The 17,846-nt window shown below is 36.5% G+C and overlaps 1 protein-coding gene across 1 annotated transcript in view; it reads right to left on the bottom strand.

The window, feature by feature from the left end:
* Positions 1-17,846, bottom strand: part of Ush2a (usherin) — a 640,266-nt gene that overhangs the window by 467,015 nt on the left and 155,405 nt on the right. Inside the window, exons 16-19 of the mRNA XM_070041435.1 lie at positions 15,953-16,447; positions 14,312-14,566; positions 12,287-12,456; positions 9,287-9,431 (exon numbers count right to left, since the gene is read on the bottom strand). Of these exons, the coding sequence (XP_069897536.1) occupies positions 9,287-9,431; positions 12,287-12,456; positions 14,312-14,566; positions 15,953-16,447 (1,065 nt within the window). The remainder of the gene's footprint in view (positions 1-9,286; positions 9,432-12,286; positions 12,457-14,311; positions 14,567-15,952; positions 16,448-17,846) is intronic.

The raw sequence follows: 17,846 nt of genomic DNA, 5'->3' as shown, positions 1-17,846 counted from the left end.
CTAAGACAGATGCCAGCATTTCACTCTGAACAGATGGTAATTCCATCTAATAGTGCAGCTCTGTATTAGTAAGGTCTGTTGTGTATACAAACAGTAATAAACACTAGGTAAGGATCAAAATAAATTTTAATTGTTGACATTAAATCCTGGCAGCACAGTTCGGAGGCTGCAATATTCCTTTTTCAAGTCTGTCAAATTTACTAATGCTGCAAAAGCTTTTCTGAAAGCTGCCAGATCTCAGTTCCAATAAAAACAGATTTGCACACTACCAGTGATGGTCTTCAAGCAGGATACCTGCTTCCACCCACAGAAATAACTCTGCAGGAAGGACACAGAATTGTGGTCTTATCCAAAGGATGACCTGCCAGTGCTTTAGTGGGTTTTCTTTCATTGCTTCCAAAAGACCAAATATTGAATTAAGAAGCCAGTATAGCTGGACACTGGAGGTACACAATTGTTATTTTAACTACTGAAGATCAGAGTTCAAAACCAGCATGGGCAGAGAAGTCTGTGAGACTCTTATCTCCAATTCATAACATAAAGCCCAGAAGTAGACATGAGGCTCAAGCAGTAGAATACCAGCCTTCAGAGAAAAAGCTAAGCAAGATCATGAAGACCTGAGTTCAAATCACAGTACTGGCATACATGCAAAAACACGCACACGTGCACGCACACCCTCCCACACACCAAAATAAATAAATAAAGTGAAAAGAAAGACAGTATAAATGCTACATACATTAGGGGGCCATAGTTTTATTACAGCCCCTTCTCTTCCCATATTAAGCAATGATACCCATTAAATTCATCTTTTGCTCTTTTGCAAGGTGGCTTTCCTAAGTTTCTTTACAAGTGATATCATTTTTTAAAAAGATTTTTCTTTTGCTTCATCTCAAAAGGTTTCTCTGACAACCCCAGCTACCATCCACAGTGTTTTCCCTTGGCTTGCTGGGAATCAAGCGTGCCAATCCGCACCTGCTTGGTTCTCATAAGGTGTCTCTCTATCTCATATTACAAGGAGTAACCTCTATTCATTGGGACGGGCTGCCAGGCTTAAAAAATATAATTTAAATAACACCACCAGTTTGGCATTCAGGTGACTGTTCAATAAGAAACATGCTTTGCAATCATATTTCTTTAAAAACAGGATGTATTTTTTTTAATCATGAAAAATATATTGCTTCCACCATATGGGCCAACCAACGACTCACCAACCGATTTAAGATGCAGCATATTGAGCTGACCATATGTTACAGTGCTGTTGAATGGCTGAGTGATTCATGCCCGTCACATTCTAGTATATCAATTAAAGCTCCTTGAAGTCTACATGATTTGTGTCTCTGTTATTAAACCCTGCTAATTCATCCCACTTACACATCTGTTATAAATCTCTAGGAGTGCTGCATGATTCATGGCAATCTGTGGGCATGCTACAGCAAATTCTTCTCCTTGTAATTAACAGTAAATTGTTTTACTGCCATGCAATGAATTTTTCAGTTATATTGCAAATGAACTCCTAAATGTGCGGTTCTTTCCTAAGAACTGACTTATATCATTAGGCAATTAAAAAGTATTGCTTTGAACCAAAAGCTTTTAATCAAGGGAAATACAACTTCAACACTGCTGAAGAGTCATGGAAATTTGACATGGTAGTTACAAGTATAAAATAATCTCTATTGGAAGAGCAAAAATACACAAACAAACAAACAAACAAAAAACAAACCTTCAGTGTACTGGGGATTTCATGGCTGCTAAGACATAGAACTACAGCCTGCAAACACTTGCCGAGACAAGGTTTTGTTTTTTTTTTTTCACAGATACTGTTTATCTTAGAAGTTACTTGAGTCATCTGTCATTGCTGAATTTCTCAGGCTGCTTTACACTTCTCTAATTGTAAAACGCTCCCTTTATTCTTGGAATAAATAATTGGATAATTAGCCAAGTTGAATCATCAGAGGATTCCAGTGCTATTCAAGTGTTCTTGTCAAAAGGTGAAGCAAATTCATTTCAGCCCGCCTCTGTGGCTCGTCCAAGAGGCTTTGATTTTTTTTTTTAATTCTTCTCTTTCTTGGCATCAGCCTCGGATTCATGAATCCATACATCAAGTCAGTAGTTTAACAACAAATGGAATTAAATTCAAAGAAGGGAAACTAATTGAAGGACAGCAATGAGAAAGTGTTTGGTAATGTGCTTTTTTAATATGGCATGCCACATTTGCATGATAATTTTTCCTTTTTAGCATGGAGCAGAAAGTGACTAGCTTAATAAGGGATTATTCAAGACAGGAAAGAAGAAAATGCACTCATAACTAAGAACAAAGGTTGTATTTTATGAAACAAAAACAGCCAACCTCCAAGAAGTAACTGGATGATTGATTTATGCATTATGAATAAAAAGGCAGAAAAATATTTGTATTAGTATTCACTAATGACTATATATACAAGATTGTTGTAATTAAAATTATAAATTAACATATTAAGAGTGCTTGTTTAATCACTCTGGGTCCAATTCACAATGAAAAGACTTATGTACCTGCATGCGAAACAATGTGTGTTTGCAACCCAGGAGCCAACTGACTCAACATTTCACTTTAGACTCAGAGAGAAAATCTAATGCAAGACTCTTGATTTGCTGAATGGTAGCTGGGAAACTTCAGCACTTGTAATATGGAGGTCCATTTATGACAGGCAAAAGAAATAGTGAATTGACCATTCAGGAATGCTCAAGAATTTTCTTTAAAAAATTTAAACTGGATTCAGTTTGTGAGTCATGAAAAAGCACAACTTTCTCAAATTAAAAGGGTCATCTTTGCAAGGAATATAAGGGCTCAATAGCAATGTGCATATGACCATATAAAAGGATGCTTATCTAAATGAACTTCAAGAAATGGAAACAAGAGATTTCTTATTATACTGTTTACAGTTCTTTATTCCTCTTCCTCTTCCTCTTCCTTTTTCTCCTCCTTTCCTTTTTTCTTTGGTTTATTCCCTTCTTCCATTTTTTAATATATTTTTATTGTAAATATACTGTACAGAGGGGTTACAGTTACATGAGTAGGGTAATGAGTACATTTCCTATTGAGCATTGTTACCTCCTCCTTTGTCTCACTGTTTTTTATTTCTGTAATCTTTGTCCTATGTATAAGTTTATCTGATCTGGGGAGGGGAAGGGGAAATAGAAACAGAGGAACAAAGGGAGAACCGATTCAGCATAGAAACCCACTAGACACTATGCTGGAAATGAACTATACACCTTGTTGGGGGAGAGAAAAATTGGGAGAGTATGAGGGAGAGGATGACACTGTTCAAAAGGAAATATACTTATTACCTGTCTCATGCAACCTTAAGCCCTCTATATACCACCTTTACCATAAAATTAAATTTTTAAAAAGAAGGATGTGGGGAATAATCTTTCTAGGTTTCTGTTCCTCTGTCTGTAATCCTAGCTACTCAGGAGGCTGAGATCTGAGGAGTATAGTTCAAAGCCAGTCTGAGCAAGAAAGTCTGAGAGACTCATCTCTAATTATCTACTAGAAAACTGGAAGTGATGCTGTGATTTGAAGTGATAGAGCACTAGCCTTGAGTGGAAGAGCTCCAGCATCCAGGTTCTGAGTTCAAGCCACCATCACCAAAATAAATAAATAAATAAATGTACTCTAAAAATTAAAATAATAATAAGGACCCTTTAAAGAGTTCATCAACTCAATATTCCTACAAACCTCAAAACAAACTCCAAGCCACCAATAACATTAACAAAAGATTTTGCAATGGAGAGACAAGTAGATGCATAGAATAACCAGTCCTCAGACTGTCACAAGCATCAAAACCCAACAGAGCAACATTGTAATATTCAGTATGAAATGCACCCATTATAATCATTATTCGGGAGAAAATCACTCCCGAGGAAAAAAGAGGCAATAATAAGTCCCACTCAGACAAAACCTTATCTGAACCTATTGATTTTTACAACTAAGATCGAAAGAGAAAACATCTTTCCCATTGACTCTATACTTTGAAAAAGCAAAATGTCACTTCAGATGTTTGATACTTCTTTTTTCAAAATTTTTGAATGGTTATTGTACATCATCTTTCATCTCAGCTAATAAGATCCTATCACTGTATTATACTTCAGAATTGCATTTCCCATGTATCTATTATTTACTGTAGTAATACATTTCCTCCAAATTGAAGTATTGTTACTATACATTAACAGAGCAGGAAAGATCATAAGGAAGCAACTCAAGTTTTAGCCCTTTCTTAAAACCAACTTAACTACTTGTAAGTATTGATCTTTACACTGTATATATTTCTATGACTTAATGTCCATGAGTTTAATTTAGATATTAAATCTTGGGAAATTTTAGATAATAAAATTTATTCATCTGCTGAAAACATTTGGGCTTTTCCCTATAATCATGTAAAAATAAGTCACTTTTTATGGATCTGAGAATAATCAAAAATGGTACATTTTATAATAAAATATTTCCTCTATTACTGTCATGCTGATGATTTTATTTTCTACTTGGCAGATGAAAATTGAAATAACTGACAGAGTATATTAAGGAATTAAGGGAAAAAATGTTATTTTTTCCCTAAAACCTTTGAACAAATTCCACTCCAGCAAAGAAAGTTCTACAGGGAACAGAAGCTAGTGCAAACTTTTTAATGGAAATTCGGCACATGGAAAATTTTGGCAATGCATCAACGAACCATATGTTTAAAAATATTCTACTGCATCTCCTGCTACTGCTCCATTTTCTACATTATTTCTGCTCCTACTCTGGCTGTCCTAATTACAGCACTCCCCAGAAGGTCTTCAGAGACCCCATCTCACATTTATTAATGCTAGCCTTGCCTGCTCCCATGGTTTATGACAGAATGGATATCCTGTCTTCTCTCTTCTCCATGGGCTTTTCCTGTAGTATTCCTGGAAATTTCTCCATTTTCTCTACTTCTTCTTTCCCCCTAAATACAAATCTTTGCTGAGCTATCTTCTTTCAGCTTCAGTTTGTAAAATCTCTCTGTCCTCACTAGTTCATTCTCATCCACACTTTTCCATCTATATGGATAGAATCACAAACCTAACCCTATTTTAAGCTCTAACTTTGCAGCTTCTAAGACTGTTTGGCTATCATTGTCTAAACCCAAATGTGTTAAAAAAAATCTACTATATGTCTATTAAATGATCAGTGTTTCCAATTTTATTTAATGGGAGTACCATGTCTGACAAGACTGTTATCATAGTTCATTTCCAACATAGTGTCTAATGAGTATCACTGCTAAATGGATTCACCCTTTGTCCCATGCTTCTCTGCTTCCATTCCTCCTTCCCAAAGCAGATAAACTTATATACAAGACAAAGGGTACAGAAGTACACAACATTGGGGAAAGGGATGAAGAGGGGGAAAAACTGGGAGAAAATGAAAGAGGGGGAACACTGTTCAAAAAGAAATATACTTATCACTTGACTTATGTAACTGTAACCCCTTTCTATATCACCTTTGCAATAAAATTTGAAAAATAAGTATTGTAGCATAAACACACATAAAATAATAAAAACTGACTCTCAAAAAAAAAAAGACTGTGGGGCTGGGAAGGTGGCTCAGTGGTAGAGCACTTGCCTTGCATGCATGAGGTCCTGAGTTTGATTCCTCAGCACCACATAAGCAAAAAGAAAAAAGCCGGAAGTGATGCTGTGGCTCAAGTGGTAGAGTGCTAGCCTTGAGCTGAAGAGTGGAGGGACAGCGCCCAGACCCAGAGTTTAGGCCCCACGACTGGACACCCCCCCCAAAAAAAAGACCTGGAAAACCTTTAATAACTATTACAGCCCAAGTAAATGTCATTTAACTAGATAATTTCCCAGTCTCCCCACAAAAGTCATCTATATCATTTTCTGTTCTTACAACTTTGCATCAATCTGTCTGAGAATCCTTTGCACAGGCCTATCATATCAGTTCTACCTGCTAGATGTCAACTTCTTGGCCAAACATTATGTTCACTAGCAATCCTCCTACAGTACTTTAAATATTCGGCTTGCAATAGGTGCTTTCACAATCAAGCCATTGCAAGAAAATGTAGTAATGATGTAAATGTAATAATGATGGGCTCATAGTCCATATTACAAAAACAACAGATTTGAAATGGGTATGGTTTGGTTGGTAAAGTTTTGAAATGTACATTGTAGTTGTGAATGACAGACTTTCTGAAGAAAATTTTAAATCTCCCATCATATTTAAGGCTTCCTAAAGGACTGGGAAGATAGAGTGCGTGCCTTGCATGCATGAGGCCCTGCGTTTGATTCCTTAGTAACAGAGAAGCAGAAAAAGCCGGAAGTGGCACTATGGCTCAAGTGGTAGAGTGCTAGCCTTGAGCTAAAGAGCTGAGGAACAGCGCCCAGGCCCAGAGTTCAACCCCACAACTGACCAAAAAAAAAAAAAGGCTTTCTAAAGTTTCATTCATTTTTATTTTCCACAATAAACTGAGTTTTATGACTGTTCTTTATATATATATATATATATATATATATATATATATATATTATTGTGAAAATACTGTACAGAGGGGTTACAATTACATGAGCAAGATAATGAGTACATTTCTTATCAAGCATTGTAGCCTCCTCCTTTGTTTCTCCTTCCCATCCCTTCCCATCTTCTCCCTGCCCACCCCCGACCCAATCCTCCCCGCTCCCCCCCCACAAGTCGTTTTCAACATAACGACTTGTACATCTCATTGTTGCAATGGGTCCACCTGTATCCCTATTTAAACGATTTGTTTTTACCCTTCCCCTCCACAAATTATACCAACATCAAATACAGTGAAAGCAGGGGTTATACTGTGGGGGAGGGACATACAAAGCAACGAAGAAATAATCTAATAAATGTGTTAGGAACAATCGCATGAAAGAAAAAAAACATTTGAGTACATATCTTAGGGTTCATGTCCCTAACATCACTTTATCTGACCTTTTCTGCTTGACTCAGACATATACTAGATATTGCAAATAAGGGAAACCATGGGACCTATGTTCTTTGGGCCTGCCTTACTTCACTGAATATAATTTTTCCAAGTCTTTCCATTTCCTAACAAATGGGGCAATGTCATTCTTTCTGGTTCTTACATAAATGTTGTAATAATATATAACTGAGAAACAATAGAAATTTTTGTAATTCCTATACATTTGTTAAAAATATATAATCTGACTATAATCACAATACCAAATTTTTGCTGAGAATGTGCTATATGGTAAGTACTGCTTTAAATAATGCATTAATTCATTTTATTCTTCATAAAAACTTGATAAAATATTATATCCTTATTTATAAACTGGAAAACTCAAAATAAAATAAGGCAAGAGCAAAAACAAAGGTTGCATAATACACACAAGGCCACACAATTAGTAAATGGCTGCGTTGAAAGCCAAACCCTTGTTTTCCAGCTTTTCCTTTTCTCTGTACATACATTTTTTTAAATTTAAAATAAATATAATGCAAAAATTTAATTTAGAAAATTGCCTATCACCCCATGAATAATATATGAATAGCTAACTATGGCTGGTGTGGCCATGTATACCTGTAATCTCAGAACACAGGAGGCTGAGACAAGAAGATCAAGAATTTGGGGCAAGAATGTGGAGCCTGGGCTCCACAGAGAAGGCCTGTCTCAAAAACACACAAATAAAAATACATAATGCACAACAACAACAAAAAACTAGCCTATGTGAAAGCATGAGGCTTTCAGCAAATGTGAGATGTATCCAGGCTCTATTTTTTTTTAAGAAAAAGAGGTAGAGAGAGAATTGAGTGACTTTGTTTAGTTTTCCTCCCCAGTCCTTCTAGTAGTCAGAGATGGCCCAAAACCTGTGTGCTTTCCCCTCATAAGTGAATGTGATTTGCACATAGGTGTAGGTGTGTTGAGTACTCTCTTCCATGACACAGAAACTCCGTATTAGTTACTTTTATATCATCATGATAAAATAATGAACAGATACAACTTTAGGGAAAGAATTATTTATTTTGGCTCTCAATCTCAGAGCATTTGTTTTAAAGTCACTTGGCCTTATGTCCTGGGGCATAACATTGTGATGGCAGAGGTATGTGAAGGAAGAGGCTGTTCACTTTGTACCAGACAGGAAGTAGAGAAAAGGGGGAATATCAGAAGAGAAAGACCAGTTACAGTCACACACAGACCTGCTTCCTCCAACTCTTTATCTTCTATGGAGGGATTAACCCTCTGACTAAATTAGAGCACACAGGATGCAATCACTTCCCCAAAGTCCATCAGTTGGCACCAAACCTCCAACACAGGAGACCACAGAAAACATTTCTTATTCACACTATGGCAAGCTCATTGGCGCAACTCACTCCAATTAATAGTAGAGTACTTATTATCATTGATACTTCTAGCAGGGAGGTTCCTTCTATAGATATTTTTCTTCCATTGGATCTCTAGAATCCATCTAGTGCCTAAGGTCAGACGCGCCTCCCTTCAGTTCCTTTCATTTATTGTGCCTTTGGAAAAACAGATTGGAGCCTCTAGAGGAGAATGCCTGTTCACGGCTAGAAACTATGGCATGTGATGGCTTTCTGTGGCACGTAGCCCAGAGGAGTGAGTACTTGCCAGGGGTGTGCTGCTATTTAAAATGTCACCAAAATGATGTCTTCAAGAGGTTAAAGTAGATGGATAACTCACCTCTAAACAGTAGAACAGTGAGTAGACACCACACAGAGATAGTTTTAAATCAGTGTATGCTATTACTTGTTTATTCTTTTCCCTCTGGAGATACAGCACTGTGTTTGAACTCAGGGCCTCACAATTGCTGAGCTGGCAACTTTCTCCCTTCAGCTACACCTTCATCCCTGATACTTTTGTTGGTTCCTTTGTAGATGGAGTCTAGCAAACTTTTCTGCCCTGGTTGGTATCAGATCTTGAGCCTCAAAATCTCTGCCTCCAAACTAGCTAGGATGATTTTATTATATTATAGTCCTCAGGGAAGGAATTCCTTCTTTAATCAAGTATCCAAAGATGGTACAAATTTGCCTTTGTGCTAGTAGTTCTGACCCCATTGAAAGTATGTGATAGAGGTTAGATAAACACTGGAATAAATATTGCTAAGACTATATTAATTTTTATCTTTTTTTCTGTTTAAAAAATATCAAGGAGGACAGCAATCTGCATCAGAAAGGGAGCAACAGAGAACAAAAATAAAACAAACAATATGTCAAAAGTAGAGAAGTTTGGTAGGCATTCGTTTCTAAATTTAGTTTCTATGTCTGTTAAGACTCACTTACCAGCTGCTAAAGTCTGTCCTGTTCCAGAAGCACTGGTTACACAACCAACCACATTGCAGAGGGAAACAGTAAAGCCGTATATCGTATAAGGTTTCAGTCCATTTACAACATAAGACAGGTCTTGAGGTTTTGCAGTGTGCAACAGCTTCAAGGCAAACATAATAAGAAAAATCATATAATAGATAATCACTGCAAACACTACCACCGTAACAAAGTTCTGTGAGTTCAGACAGAGGGAATTATAGCCCAACTTCTATTAGTAAAAGGGATTTTTTAAACAAAAGTATTACAACAAGCCAGGGTTTAATTGACAATAGTATATGCACACTGTTTTATGAGGTGATAATCTACTTCCTGAAAGTGGATAAATGAGAAAAGCGAGTTATTGCCTCATAAAGCAGCACGGTGGTGTGGTTATTGTCACCAATGGTAGAGATAAAGATGGTGACACTGTCATTGCTACTGTGAACAAGTCCAGGGGAAACCACCAGGCTTGGCCCAAAGTAACCCAGCGCAGGATACCACCTGCTAGCTCATGGCATGAGAACAGAGCCCCGCACTATGTTAATCATCATATCATTTTCTTGAAAGAGACAGAAATAAAAGGGGGGAAAATCCTGTAAAACATATTGCTGAATATCCACAAGAGGTCAATTCTCAATTATCTTGTTCATGCAAATGACCACATACAGATTCAATCAGTAACATTTTTTTGACATATCCTCTTTAGCACACACTTTCAAATCAAAGTGGCAGATTTGAGGAGACAAGACAGAAGAGAACTCCATAGTTCATAAACAAACAAACAAATCTGAGAATTTGTTTCATGATTATCCAAAGAATTTGGTCTAAAGGAACCATGTAAATTTGCTTAGATGGGTGTAAATTATATTTAGGGGAAAACAATGCTTAATAGGAAATATAATCATAACTCATATAACTGTAACCTCTCTGTATAGTATCTTTACAATAAAAATATATATTAAAAATTTAAAGACACAGAAAAGTACAACACTAACCATGGATATAATACTTTTTTCCTTAGGGCTACTGATAGATACTTTTCACACAATGATGTCTGAGTCAACAAAGAACCAGGCTGATAGTATAAATGATCATGATCCTATCATTATAAAGGCGGTAAGCAACTTCTTTTTTTCTTTTTGTTTGTTTGTTGTGGGTCTTGAACTCAGGGCCTGGATGCTGTCTCTGAATTTTTTCGCTCAAGGCTAGCATTCTACCACTTTGAGCCACAATGCCACTTCTGGTTTTCTAGTGATTAATTGGACATATGAGTCTCACAGGACTTATCTCAGCCTCTTGAGTAACTATGAGGCACCGGTGCCCAGAGAAGTAAGAAATTTCTATCAACAAATGATCTCACAGCCAACAATTAGATACTGGGGTGATGCTGGTGTTCAAAAACCAACTACCCTCCCTATGGTTTACATGGTACTACAATTGCATTCAGTACATAATACTAAAGAATGCTAGCAAATAACTAATGGTTTATATGTTTATTCTATATTTTGTCATCATTTTAGAGTGGTATGTAGGGCAATTTATTGGTTTATTTTACCTAAGTTGATGTAAGTATACTTCTGTGATGTTTGGCAATAAGGAAATATTCTAACAATACATTTCTCAGAAGTTATCTCTGTCATTAAACTATATAATCATAAAAAAATAAGTTTCCACCAATAAATGTGAAGGAGAGATTGCTGCAAAGTTTAATGACATTTGGCATAATATTTAGATTCTGTAGTATCTATTATACTGTAGTATAATAATGTTAGTTAGAAGTAAAATATGTTATGTTAGGGGCATGTTAAATGGGCCAAATAAGCAAGAAGCTACAAGTGTATAGAGCTCTTAATAAATAAAATATGTGCTGAAGAGAGTGAGAATGCATCATGGTCAAATTGAAGAATCTGACAGAGCACCGACCGTCTAGAACATACAGTCCAAATTAAAAAAATACAAAAAACATCGTCTCTTTCATTTCCTATCACCAAAAAGGAGGCCAATGTCTGGTACACCTCCTCACATTCCAAAAGGAGCATATTTCAAAAGTGTATATACCATGTCTGGATACTGTTCTATCCAAGTTACCTCATAACATAGAAGGTTGCCATTTTTAATGTATCGCAGTAGAGGAAAAATCTCTGTTCTAGACCCACACTGTGGTTCAAGATGATGAATAATTTGGGACATAGACTCTAACAGACTCATTATTAAGGATAATAATGCTGGGGAAATATGTTTTGATGTGTTTATGTAGAGAGCCCTGAGGTAGATCCTTAGTTCTAAAAAGGCCCTTTCATTTTCCAGGATTATTACAAATATCCAATCGATGAGTTCTTAGACACAGTAAAGTCTCAGTAACTATGTATGCATACTATTATTCCATTACTTCTTGCTTGAACATAACTCACCAGAAGGCAATATGTAAGATTATATCAAGATTTTGTCCATATTCATTATGTTCACATGATTCATTTGAATCATTATTTGTAACGTTTGTCATCAGCTGTAATAAACCTATTTTTCAGGAATTGTTTTAGAGGGACTTTAAAAATGTTTAAATATATGTACAAGATGTTCTTGCAATATTATTTATACTTCCAAAAGAATATAATATAAAATCAACAAACGGTGACTTGGTTAAATGTACTATTGTATATCCTATATATAATTTAATAATTTAATCCTATATATATTATACATATATATATCTAATTTAACTTCTTGTAAAAATACTTAAGTGGAAAGAGCAGGTTTAATGAAATAAAAGCATATCAATGTTTCTTCAGTATACACTTATATCAGAAACAACCGGTGTGCATGGAGAGATCCTTGTATATATAATATCATGTTGAGAAAGGAAATACCATATTTAATGAGTATACTGGGAGAATTCTGTTACAAAATTATATGTAAAGTCAGAAAATGTCAAATGTGAGTCAACTCTGGAAGAATATCAGTTAAAAATAACATTACCTGAGTGAAGAACACTGGAATTGATTGTTGAGGTGATTGTTCAGAAATCATATTGATGTTAAAACTTACAACTTTTCCTCTTGTGATATTTTCTGCTGGTTTCTCCCAGGAGATGTTGAGAGAGCAGGATGAGATGGGGAAGACCAAAGGAGCATCCATGAACACAGGAACTAGTCAGAAAAAAAATGATATTGGCAAAACAGTGCACGTGACCCCTAAAAAATTTCAGACTCATACACTTTAGTTTCTGAAATACTCCATTCATAAAATTCAGATTTGAATCAAATAGAAGAATACAATGGTACATATAAAAGATACCCACTTTCCATATTATAAGCCAATACAATTTTCACTTGCAAAATAAAAATATCTGATAGGAATTTATTTGTATGTGAAAAGATAGCTAGTAGATAATGTGGCAGAAAGCCATAGGTATTCTGAATATTTGAATAAAATCACAAAACCGAGTGTGTTTAGTCTGCAAAGTTCATAAAAGTACCTAATGATATACTGGATTTCTCATAGAAAGGAAAATATTTCACTGAGCCAAACCAATGTTTTCAGTGGCAAGAATGGAAAATTAGGGGCTGGAGAGGTGGCTCAGTAGTAGAGTGCTTGCCTCACATGCATGGGGTCCTGGGTTCGATTCCTCAGCTCTACATAAGGAGTACAAGCCAGAAGTGGCACTGTGGCTCAAGTGGTAGAGCTCTAGCCCTGCGCTGAAGAGCAGAGGGACAGCGTGCACATCCACATTTCAAGTGCCACAACCAACCAACCAACCAACCAAACAAACAAACAAAGGCATGGAAATTTAGCTATACAGATAGAGCTGAATCTAGAATGTTCTAAATAACTTCAAAGAAATCCTCAAAGTTTTTGCTAAGTTTTGATTGATCGGTCCAAGGTTCATACACACTATACATTTTCCCCTTGGTATCCTTGAGCTCTTAATATGGGTTTTAAATATGCTAACCAAAGGTGTATTATCATTGCACTTTCATTAGCCAGTGACCCATAAGATTATGAGAGTCCAGCATGGCAGTTTCTCCCATTACTTTTCCTTTCTGACCTTGAGTTTCCCCTTCCAGGACGCCATGGCTCATCACTTGTGCTATCGTGGCACTATTATTTGTCCAAGATGGCTGGTACCCATTATGAGATGCTAAAACAGTGTACATTTTATTCATGAAATGGTTCCCTTGGACATCAACCTAAACTACTCTCGTCCTATGCAGCTCCAATAGATCAACTTTAGATCAGGGTATATAGGTTTTCTTTGGCTATCTATAGATTCAAAGCAGAGCAAAAAATGCTTTCCTTTCCTTAAATATGCTAATGAAATCTGAAGCATGCGTCAAGTAAAGAATACGATGGAAGATGAAAAATAACACTTTGCCTTAATGAAGGTCTCTCAGGAAAACTAACACTTGTATCCTCTTTCCTTACCCTAATGCTAATTGTTTATAAGAAATCTTGTGAATTGTATAGATTTTCATGTCAATAGGTAAAAACTGCTACTCACACTGGTTGAAAGGAAAAATGAGCACAGAGTTGTAAAATTGGTACCAGATCTCGTTGACTAAGGATAAACTGTGATGTATATGGAACAAGATGGGGGTGGTGGTCAATATGTTTCAAGAAGGGAAGCCAACTGCTATTTGGGGAACATATTCTTAAAAGATTATAACTATAGATATGTCCTCCCTCAAATGAATTCCTATCTGAAATATTTACTCTCTCCCCCAAAATTCACTATAAATACTTTATGATATGGAGGTTCTTATGTAATCAACCCATTATATTGTCTCTTTTTTGGCACAATTCTTGCTGTTCAACATGCAGTGTTTCAGCACTGTGGACTTTAATTTCGGGCCACACTTTCATGCATGATCTTTTTGTTTTGTTAATTTAGGTTTTTTTGCTGGGGAGGCACTTGGGATTTTAAACTCATACTTGCTAAGGAGATGCTATATGCATGTTGTTTGTTTCTTTGTTTTAAGTAGAATTCAAAGCACTGATCATTACCTGATTCTCCTGTTCTTTCTGAGATCCAGACAGAGGACACACTGCCAGCCATATTCACAGCTAAGACTCTAAACTCATACTCGGTGTATGGCTCCAAGCCAGTGATGAATGCAGTCATTTGAGGAGGCTTTGGTGTATTTTCATGAGCTGATCCCGAGACTGGGTGAGGATCGAACCAGCTGCTGCTCTGAAACACTTGACTTTCTTCAGTAGATCCCAGTCTTCTCATGTATAATTCATATCTTATAATTATTCCTAGAAAAGTTCAACAATGAGCGGAATTATTTCAACGGGGGCCATCATTAGGGTGGAGCAAGAACAGGTTATTCAGAATGCTGATGTTTTATGATTCTAACTAGATCACTTGCCATTTTACTTTTTATAACCTAGATATAGCAATTTAGTAACTGGTTGATGTGTTCTTTTTGTTCTAATACACATTGGTTGTACAGTTGTTAAGATTTATTAGGTCCATTTATGTGTGCAGTTCACCTTAATCAGACGCTCTCTTTCATCATTCTCTCCACCTACCCCTGTTCTCACAAGTCACATTGTATTGTTTTTCCTACTTCCATTCTTACATCCATGCATTGAATATTTTGACTATTCATCCACTGTTCCCTTTTCCACCCATCTACTACAGCCCACTAAACCGCCCAGCAATCAAAATTCTTCAGCATCCTGATTTGCATTTTATTAAACTGTCTGTTGATTGTGTAAAGGGTTTGCAGCATGGAGTTTCATTCCTGCATATACTATACTTGAAGCTGCTTGGCTGTATATATATACATACACACATATGCCCCTGAGTGTGTTCCATGAGAGGTATTACCTAATATGTTGCATGAAATACTATTAAAGGTATATTCTTAATTTAAAAATAAAAGAAAGAAACTGTACAAAAAGTAGCTTTAATTTATCACATTAAAATCCAATCTTTTCTAGAATGAACAGCTACAATTTCTACTAAGGATGGCTAATTCTATTTGGGAATCTGAACATTCTACTTCCAATTTGTATATTGTCAAACCTGGGAATTTTAAGTTAATATATTTGCATAAGTATTGTACTTACGTTTTACCCAGTTTTTACCAAATAACTTAAATAAATGAAGGTTCTGCCATATTATGTACATGATATAAATTATGAAACATTTATCCATATATGTCTGGCCTCTATAACCAAGGGTTCAATTGTACAAATATAAAAATTAACTTAATGGAGTCAGATAGCCTAGATACATATTTTTGTATTATTTTGTATCTTTTGCTTGCTTAAAAGAGAAGATTTGCTGCTTCCGGGTGCCCTAACTTGTGACACAGTCAAATATAATGCATTTCATAAGTGAGCTTCCAATTATAAACACCCTTAGTGTTATGGCAGATGTCATTAAGAGCAAAGCTAATATTAGCCTTTTAAGAGGCAATTTAATTGAATGGAATTTGTTATTAGATTAGAAAAAATATGCCTCCTTCCACTAACCATGAGAAATAGAATCCCACATCTTTGGAAATTATTTCTCCATGATCATACCATATGGTTATATCAACAAATGCAGATACCATATCCTACTGTACCATTCCACATGGTTAGGTTCTGGTTATTGATCAGGCAAGGGGAATCTAGGCCTTGAGTTCTTACCATTTGGATCCATGGGTGGAGCCCATTCTGCATGAACTTCTGTGGAACTGGTTTTCTGTATCTGGGGTGGACTCAGCTTTCTGGGAGGGGCCTGGGCTGTGGTGACGGTGATGGGTAAGCTGTGTAAACAGCCCCCGCTAGTACATGCCTGGACAGAAAAATTGTACTGGCTGAAGGCGACCAGATTCCAGATAGTGGCAGAGGTTTCCTGACCTTCATACGGAACACATGGCGGAACACTATCCAGAGGAACGCAGGATAAAATATATTTCTCTATAGGACCAGAGCGATTAGAGAGTGCACTCCAGGTAAATGTTACAAAATTGGAACTAACAGGTATGATATAAGTTAAGTTCAAGTGTCCCTCTGGGACCCCAGCCTTTGTCTGATAAATGACAGCCATACTCCTTGTTGAGCCATGGACACTCGTGGTCTTAATGTCATATGAATATGAGGTATATGGTGACAAGAAAGTATCTTTGAAGTATTGAATACCTGAAATTAAAAGAAAAAAAAGGAGACAATGACATTCTACAACTTGGGGGACATTTCTAATCATCTTGCTCTTATTTAACCACATTACCTCTACAAATTCAATCAAATATATCAATGTGTGACATTTTTGAAAGTAAGATTTATAAAATTACTGATTACATTTATTATTAAATATAATGGGAGAAAAGTGTCATTAGCAGTGAAAGGATCCCTAAAAAGTCTGTTTTAATATTTGTCTTGCATCTTGCAGTGTTCTTTTGATAGAAGATGTAACAAGAAAATACATCCAAATCTACTTCCTTTACAAAACTGTTTTTCTAGTAAAATGCTAATACATTAGACCAAGTACAACAAGCTAGTGCCAAATACCAAGTATGTCACCAGGTCATTATTGTTCATAGTTGCTAAGACGTGGAGACATTTTTTATAAATTCTAGATAAACAGGATTTCTATGCATTGGGCAGAGAAAAGAATATAAAGATGAGCTTAAAAAACACAAAAGAGAGTTGCTGGGTTCTGGTAGCTCACACCTATAATCCGAGACAATCAGGAGGCTGAGATATGAGGATCATAGTTTGAATCCTGCCAGGGCAGGGAAGTCTATGAGAATCTTATCTCCAAGGAACCACCAAAAAGCCCGATGTAGTGTTGGACTCAAATGGTAAAGCACTAGCCTTGAGCAAATAAGCTGAGGGCCAGTGTTCAGGCCTGGAGTTCAAGCCCCAGTATAGCATAAAGTAAAAAGGTGAGGGGGGGGCAAACAAGTGAGAGAGTGAAATAAAGAGAAAGAGAGCAAGTAGAAGAAAGAAAAAGAAAGTGAGAGAGAGGATATGATTAGATATATACTTGGAATGTCCTCATTCTGTGGGAAAGCAAACACATTGTAGGATTGAGACGAAATGTACCAGGAAGAAGAAGAGGAAGTATAATGTAGGATAGTGCAGGATGAATATGATCCAAGTACATTATATGCTTTTTAGGTAGTCAATTGGATATATGAGTCTCACGGATTTTCCTATCTGTGATGGCTTCAAACCAGGATTCTCAGATCTCAGCCTCCTGAGTAGCTTTCTTCTTCCCAGAAAAATGCCAGAAGGGCTGCTGCCAGTTTCCTTAACAGGATTATGTATGTAGATATCATGTATTCATATAAAGGCCTTAGCCTTATTTATACGCATACCGTATCACAGTAAGACATTTAGCATCTGATTTTACTCTATGGGGTTTCTTGGCATTGTGATTGGTGAGGATGCCATATTGAGAACCAAGGGATCTACTATGGAATCTTTCACTGCTGAGGCAAGATGATCCTTCACCCACTGGGAGGACCAAAGATTGGATATAGGATATGGAGGGATGGTCTCCAAAAGTTCTCAGCTATATCAAGAACCTGGAGGG

This window comes from Dipodomys merriami, unplaced genomic scaffold, assembly GCF_024711535.1.
Source record: "Dipodomys merriami isolate MVZ:Mamm:240054 unplaced genomic scaffold, mDipMer1.0.p SCAF_31, whole genome shotgun sequence".
NCBI lineage: Eukaryota > Metazoa > Chordata > Mammalia > Rodentia > Heteromyidae > Dipodomys > Dipodomys merriami.
Note: the sequence above shows the minus strand (reverse complement) of the source record. Positions and strands in the feature narration are given on the sequence as shown.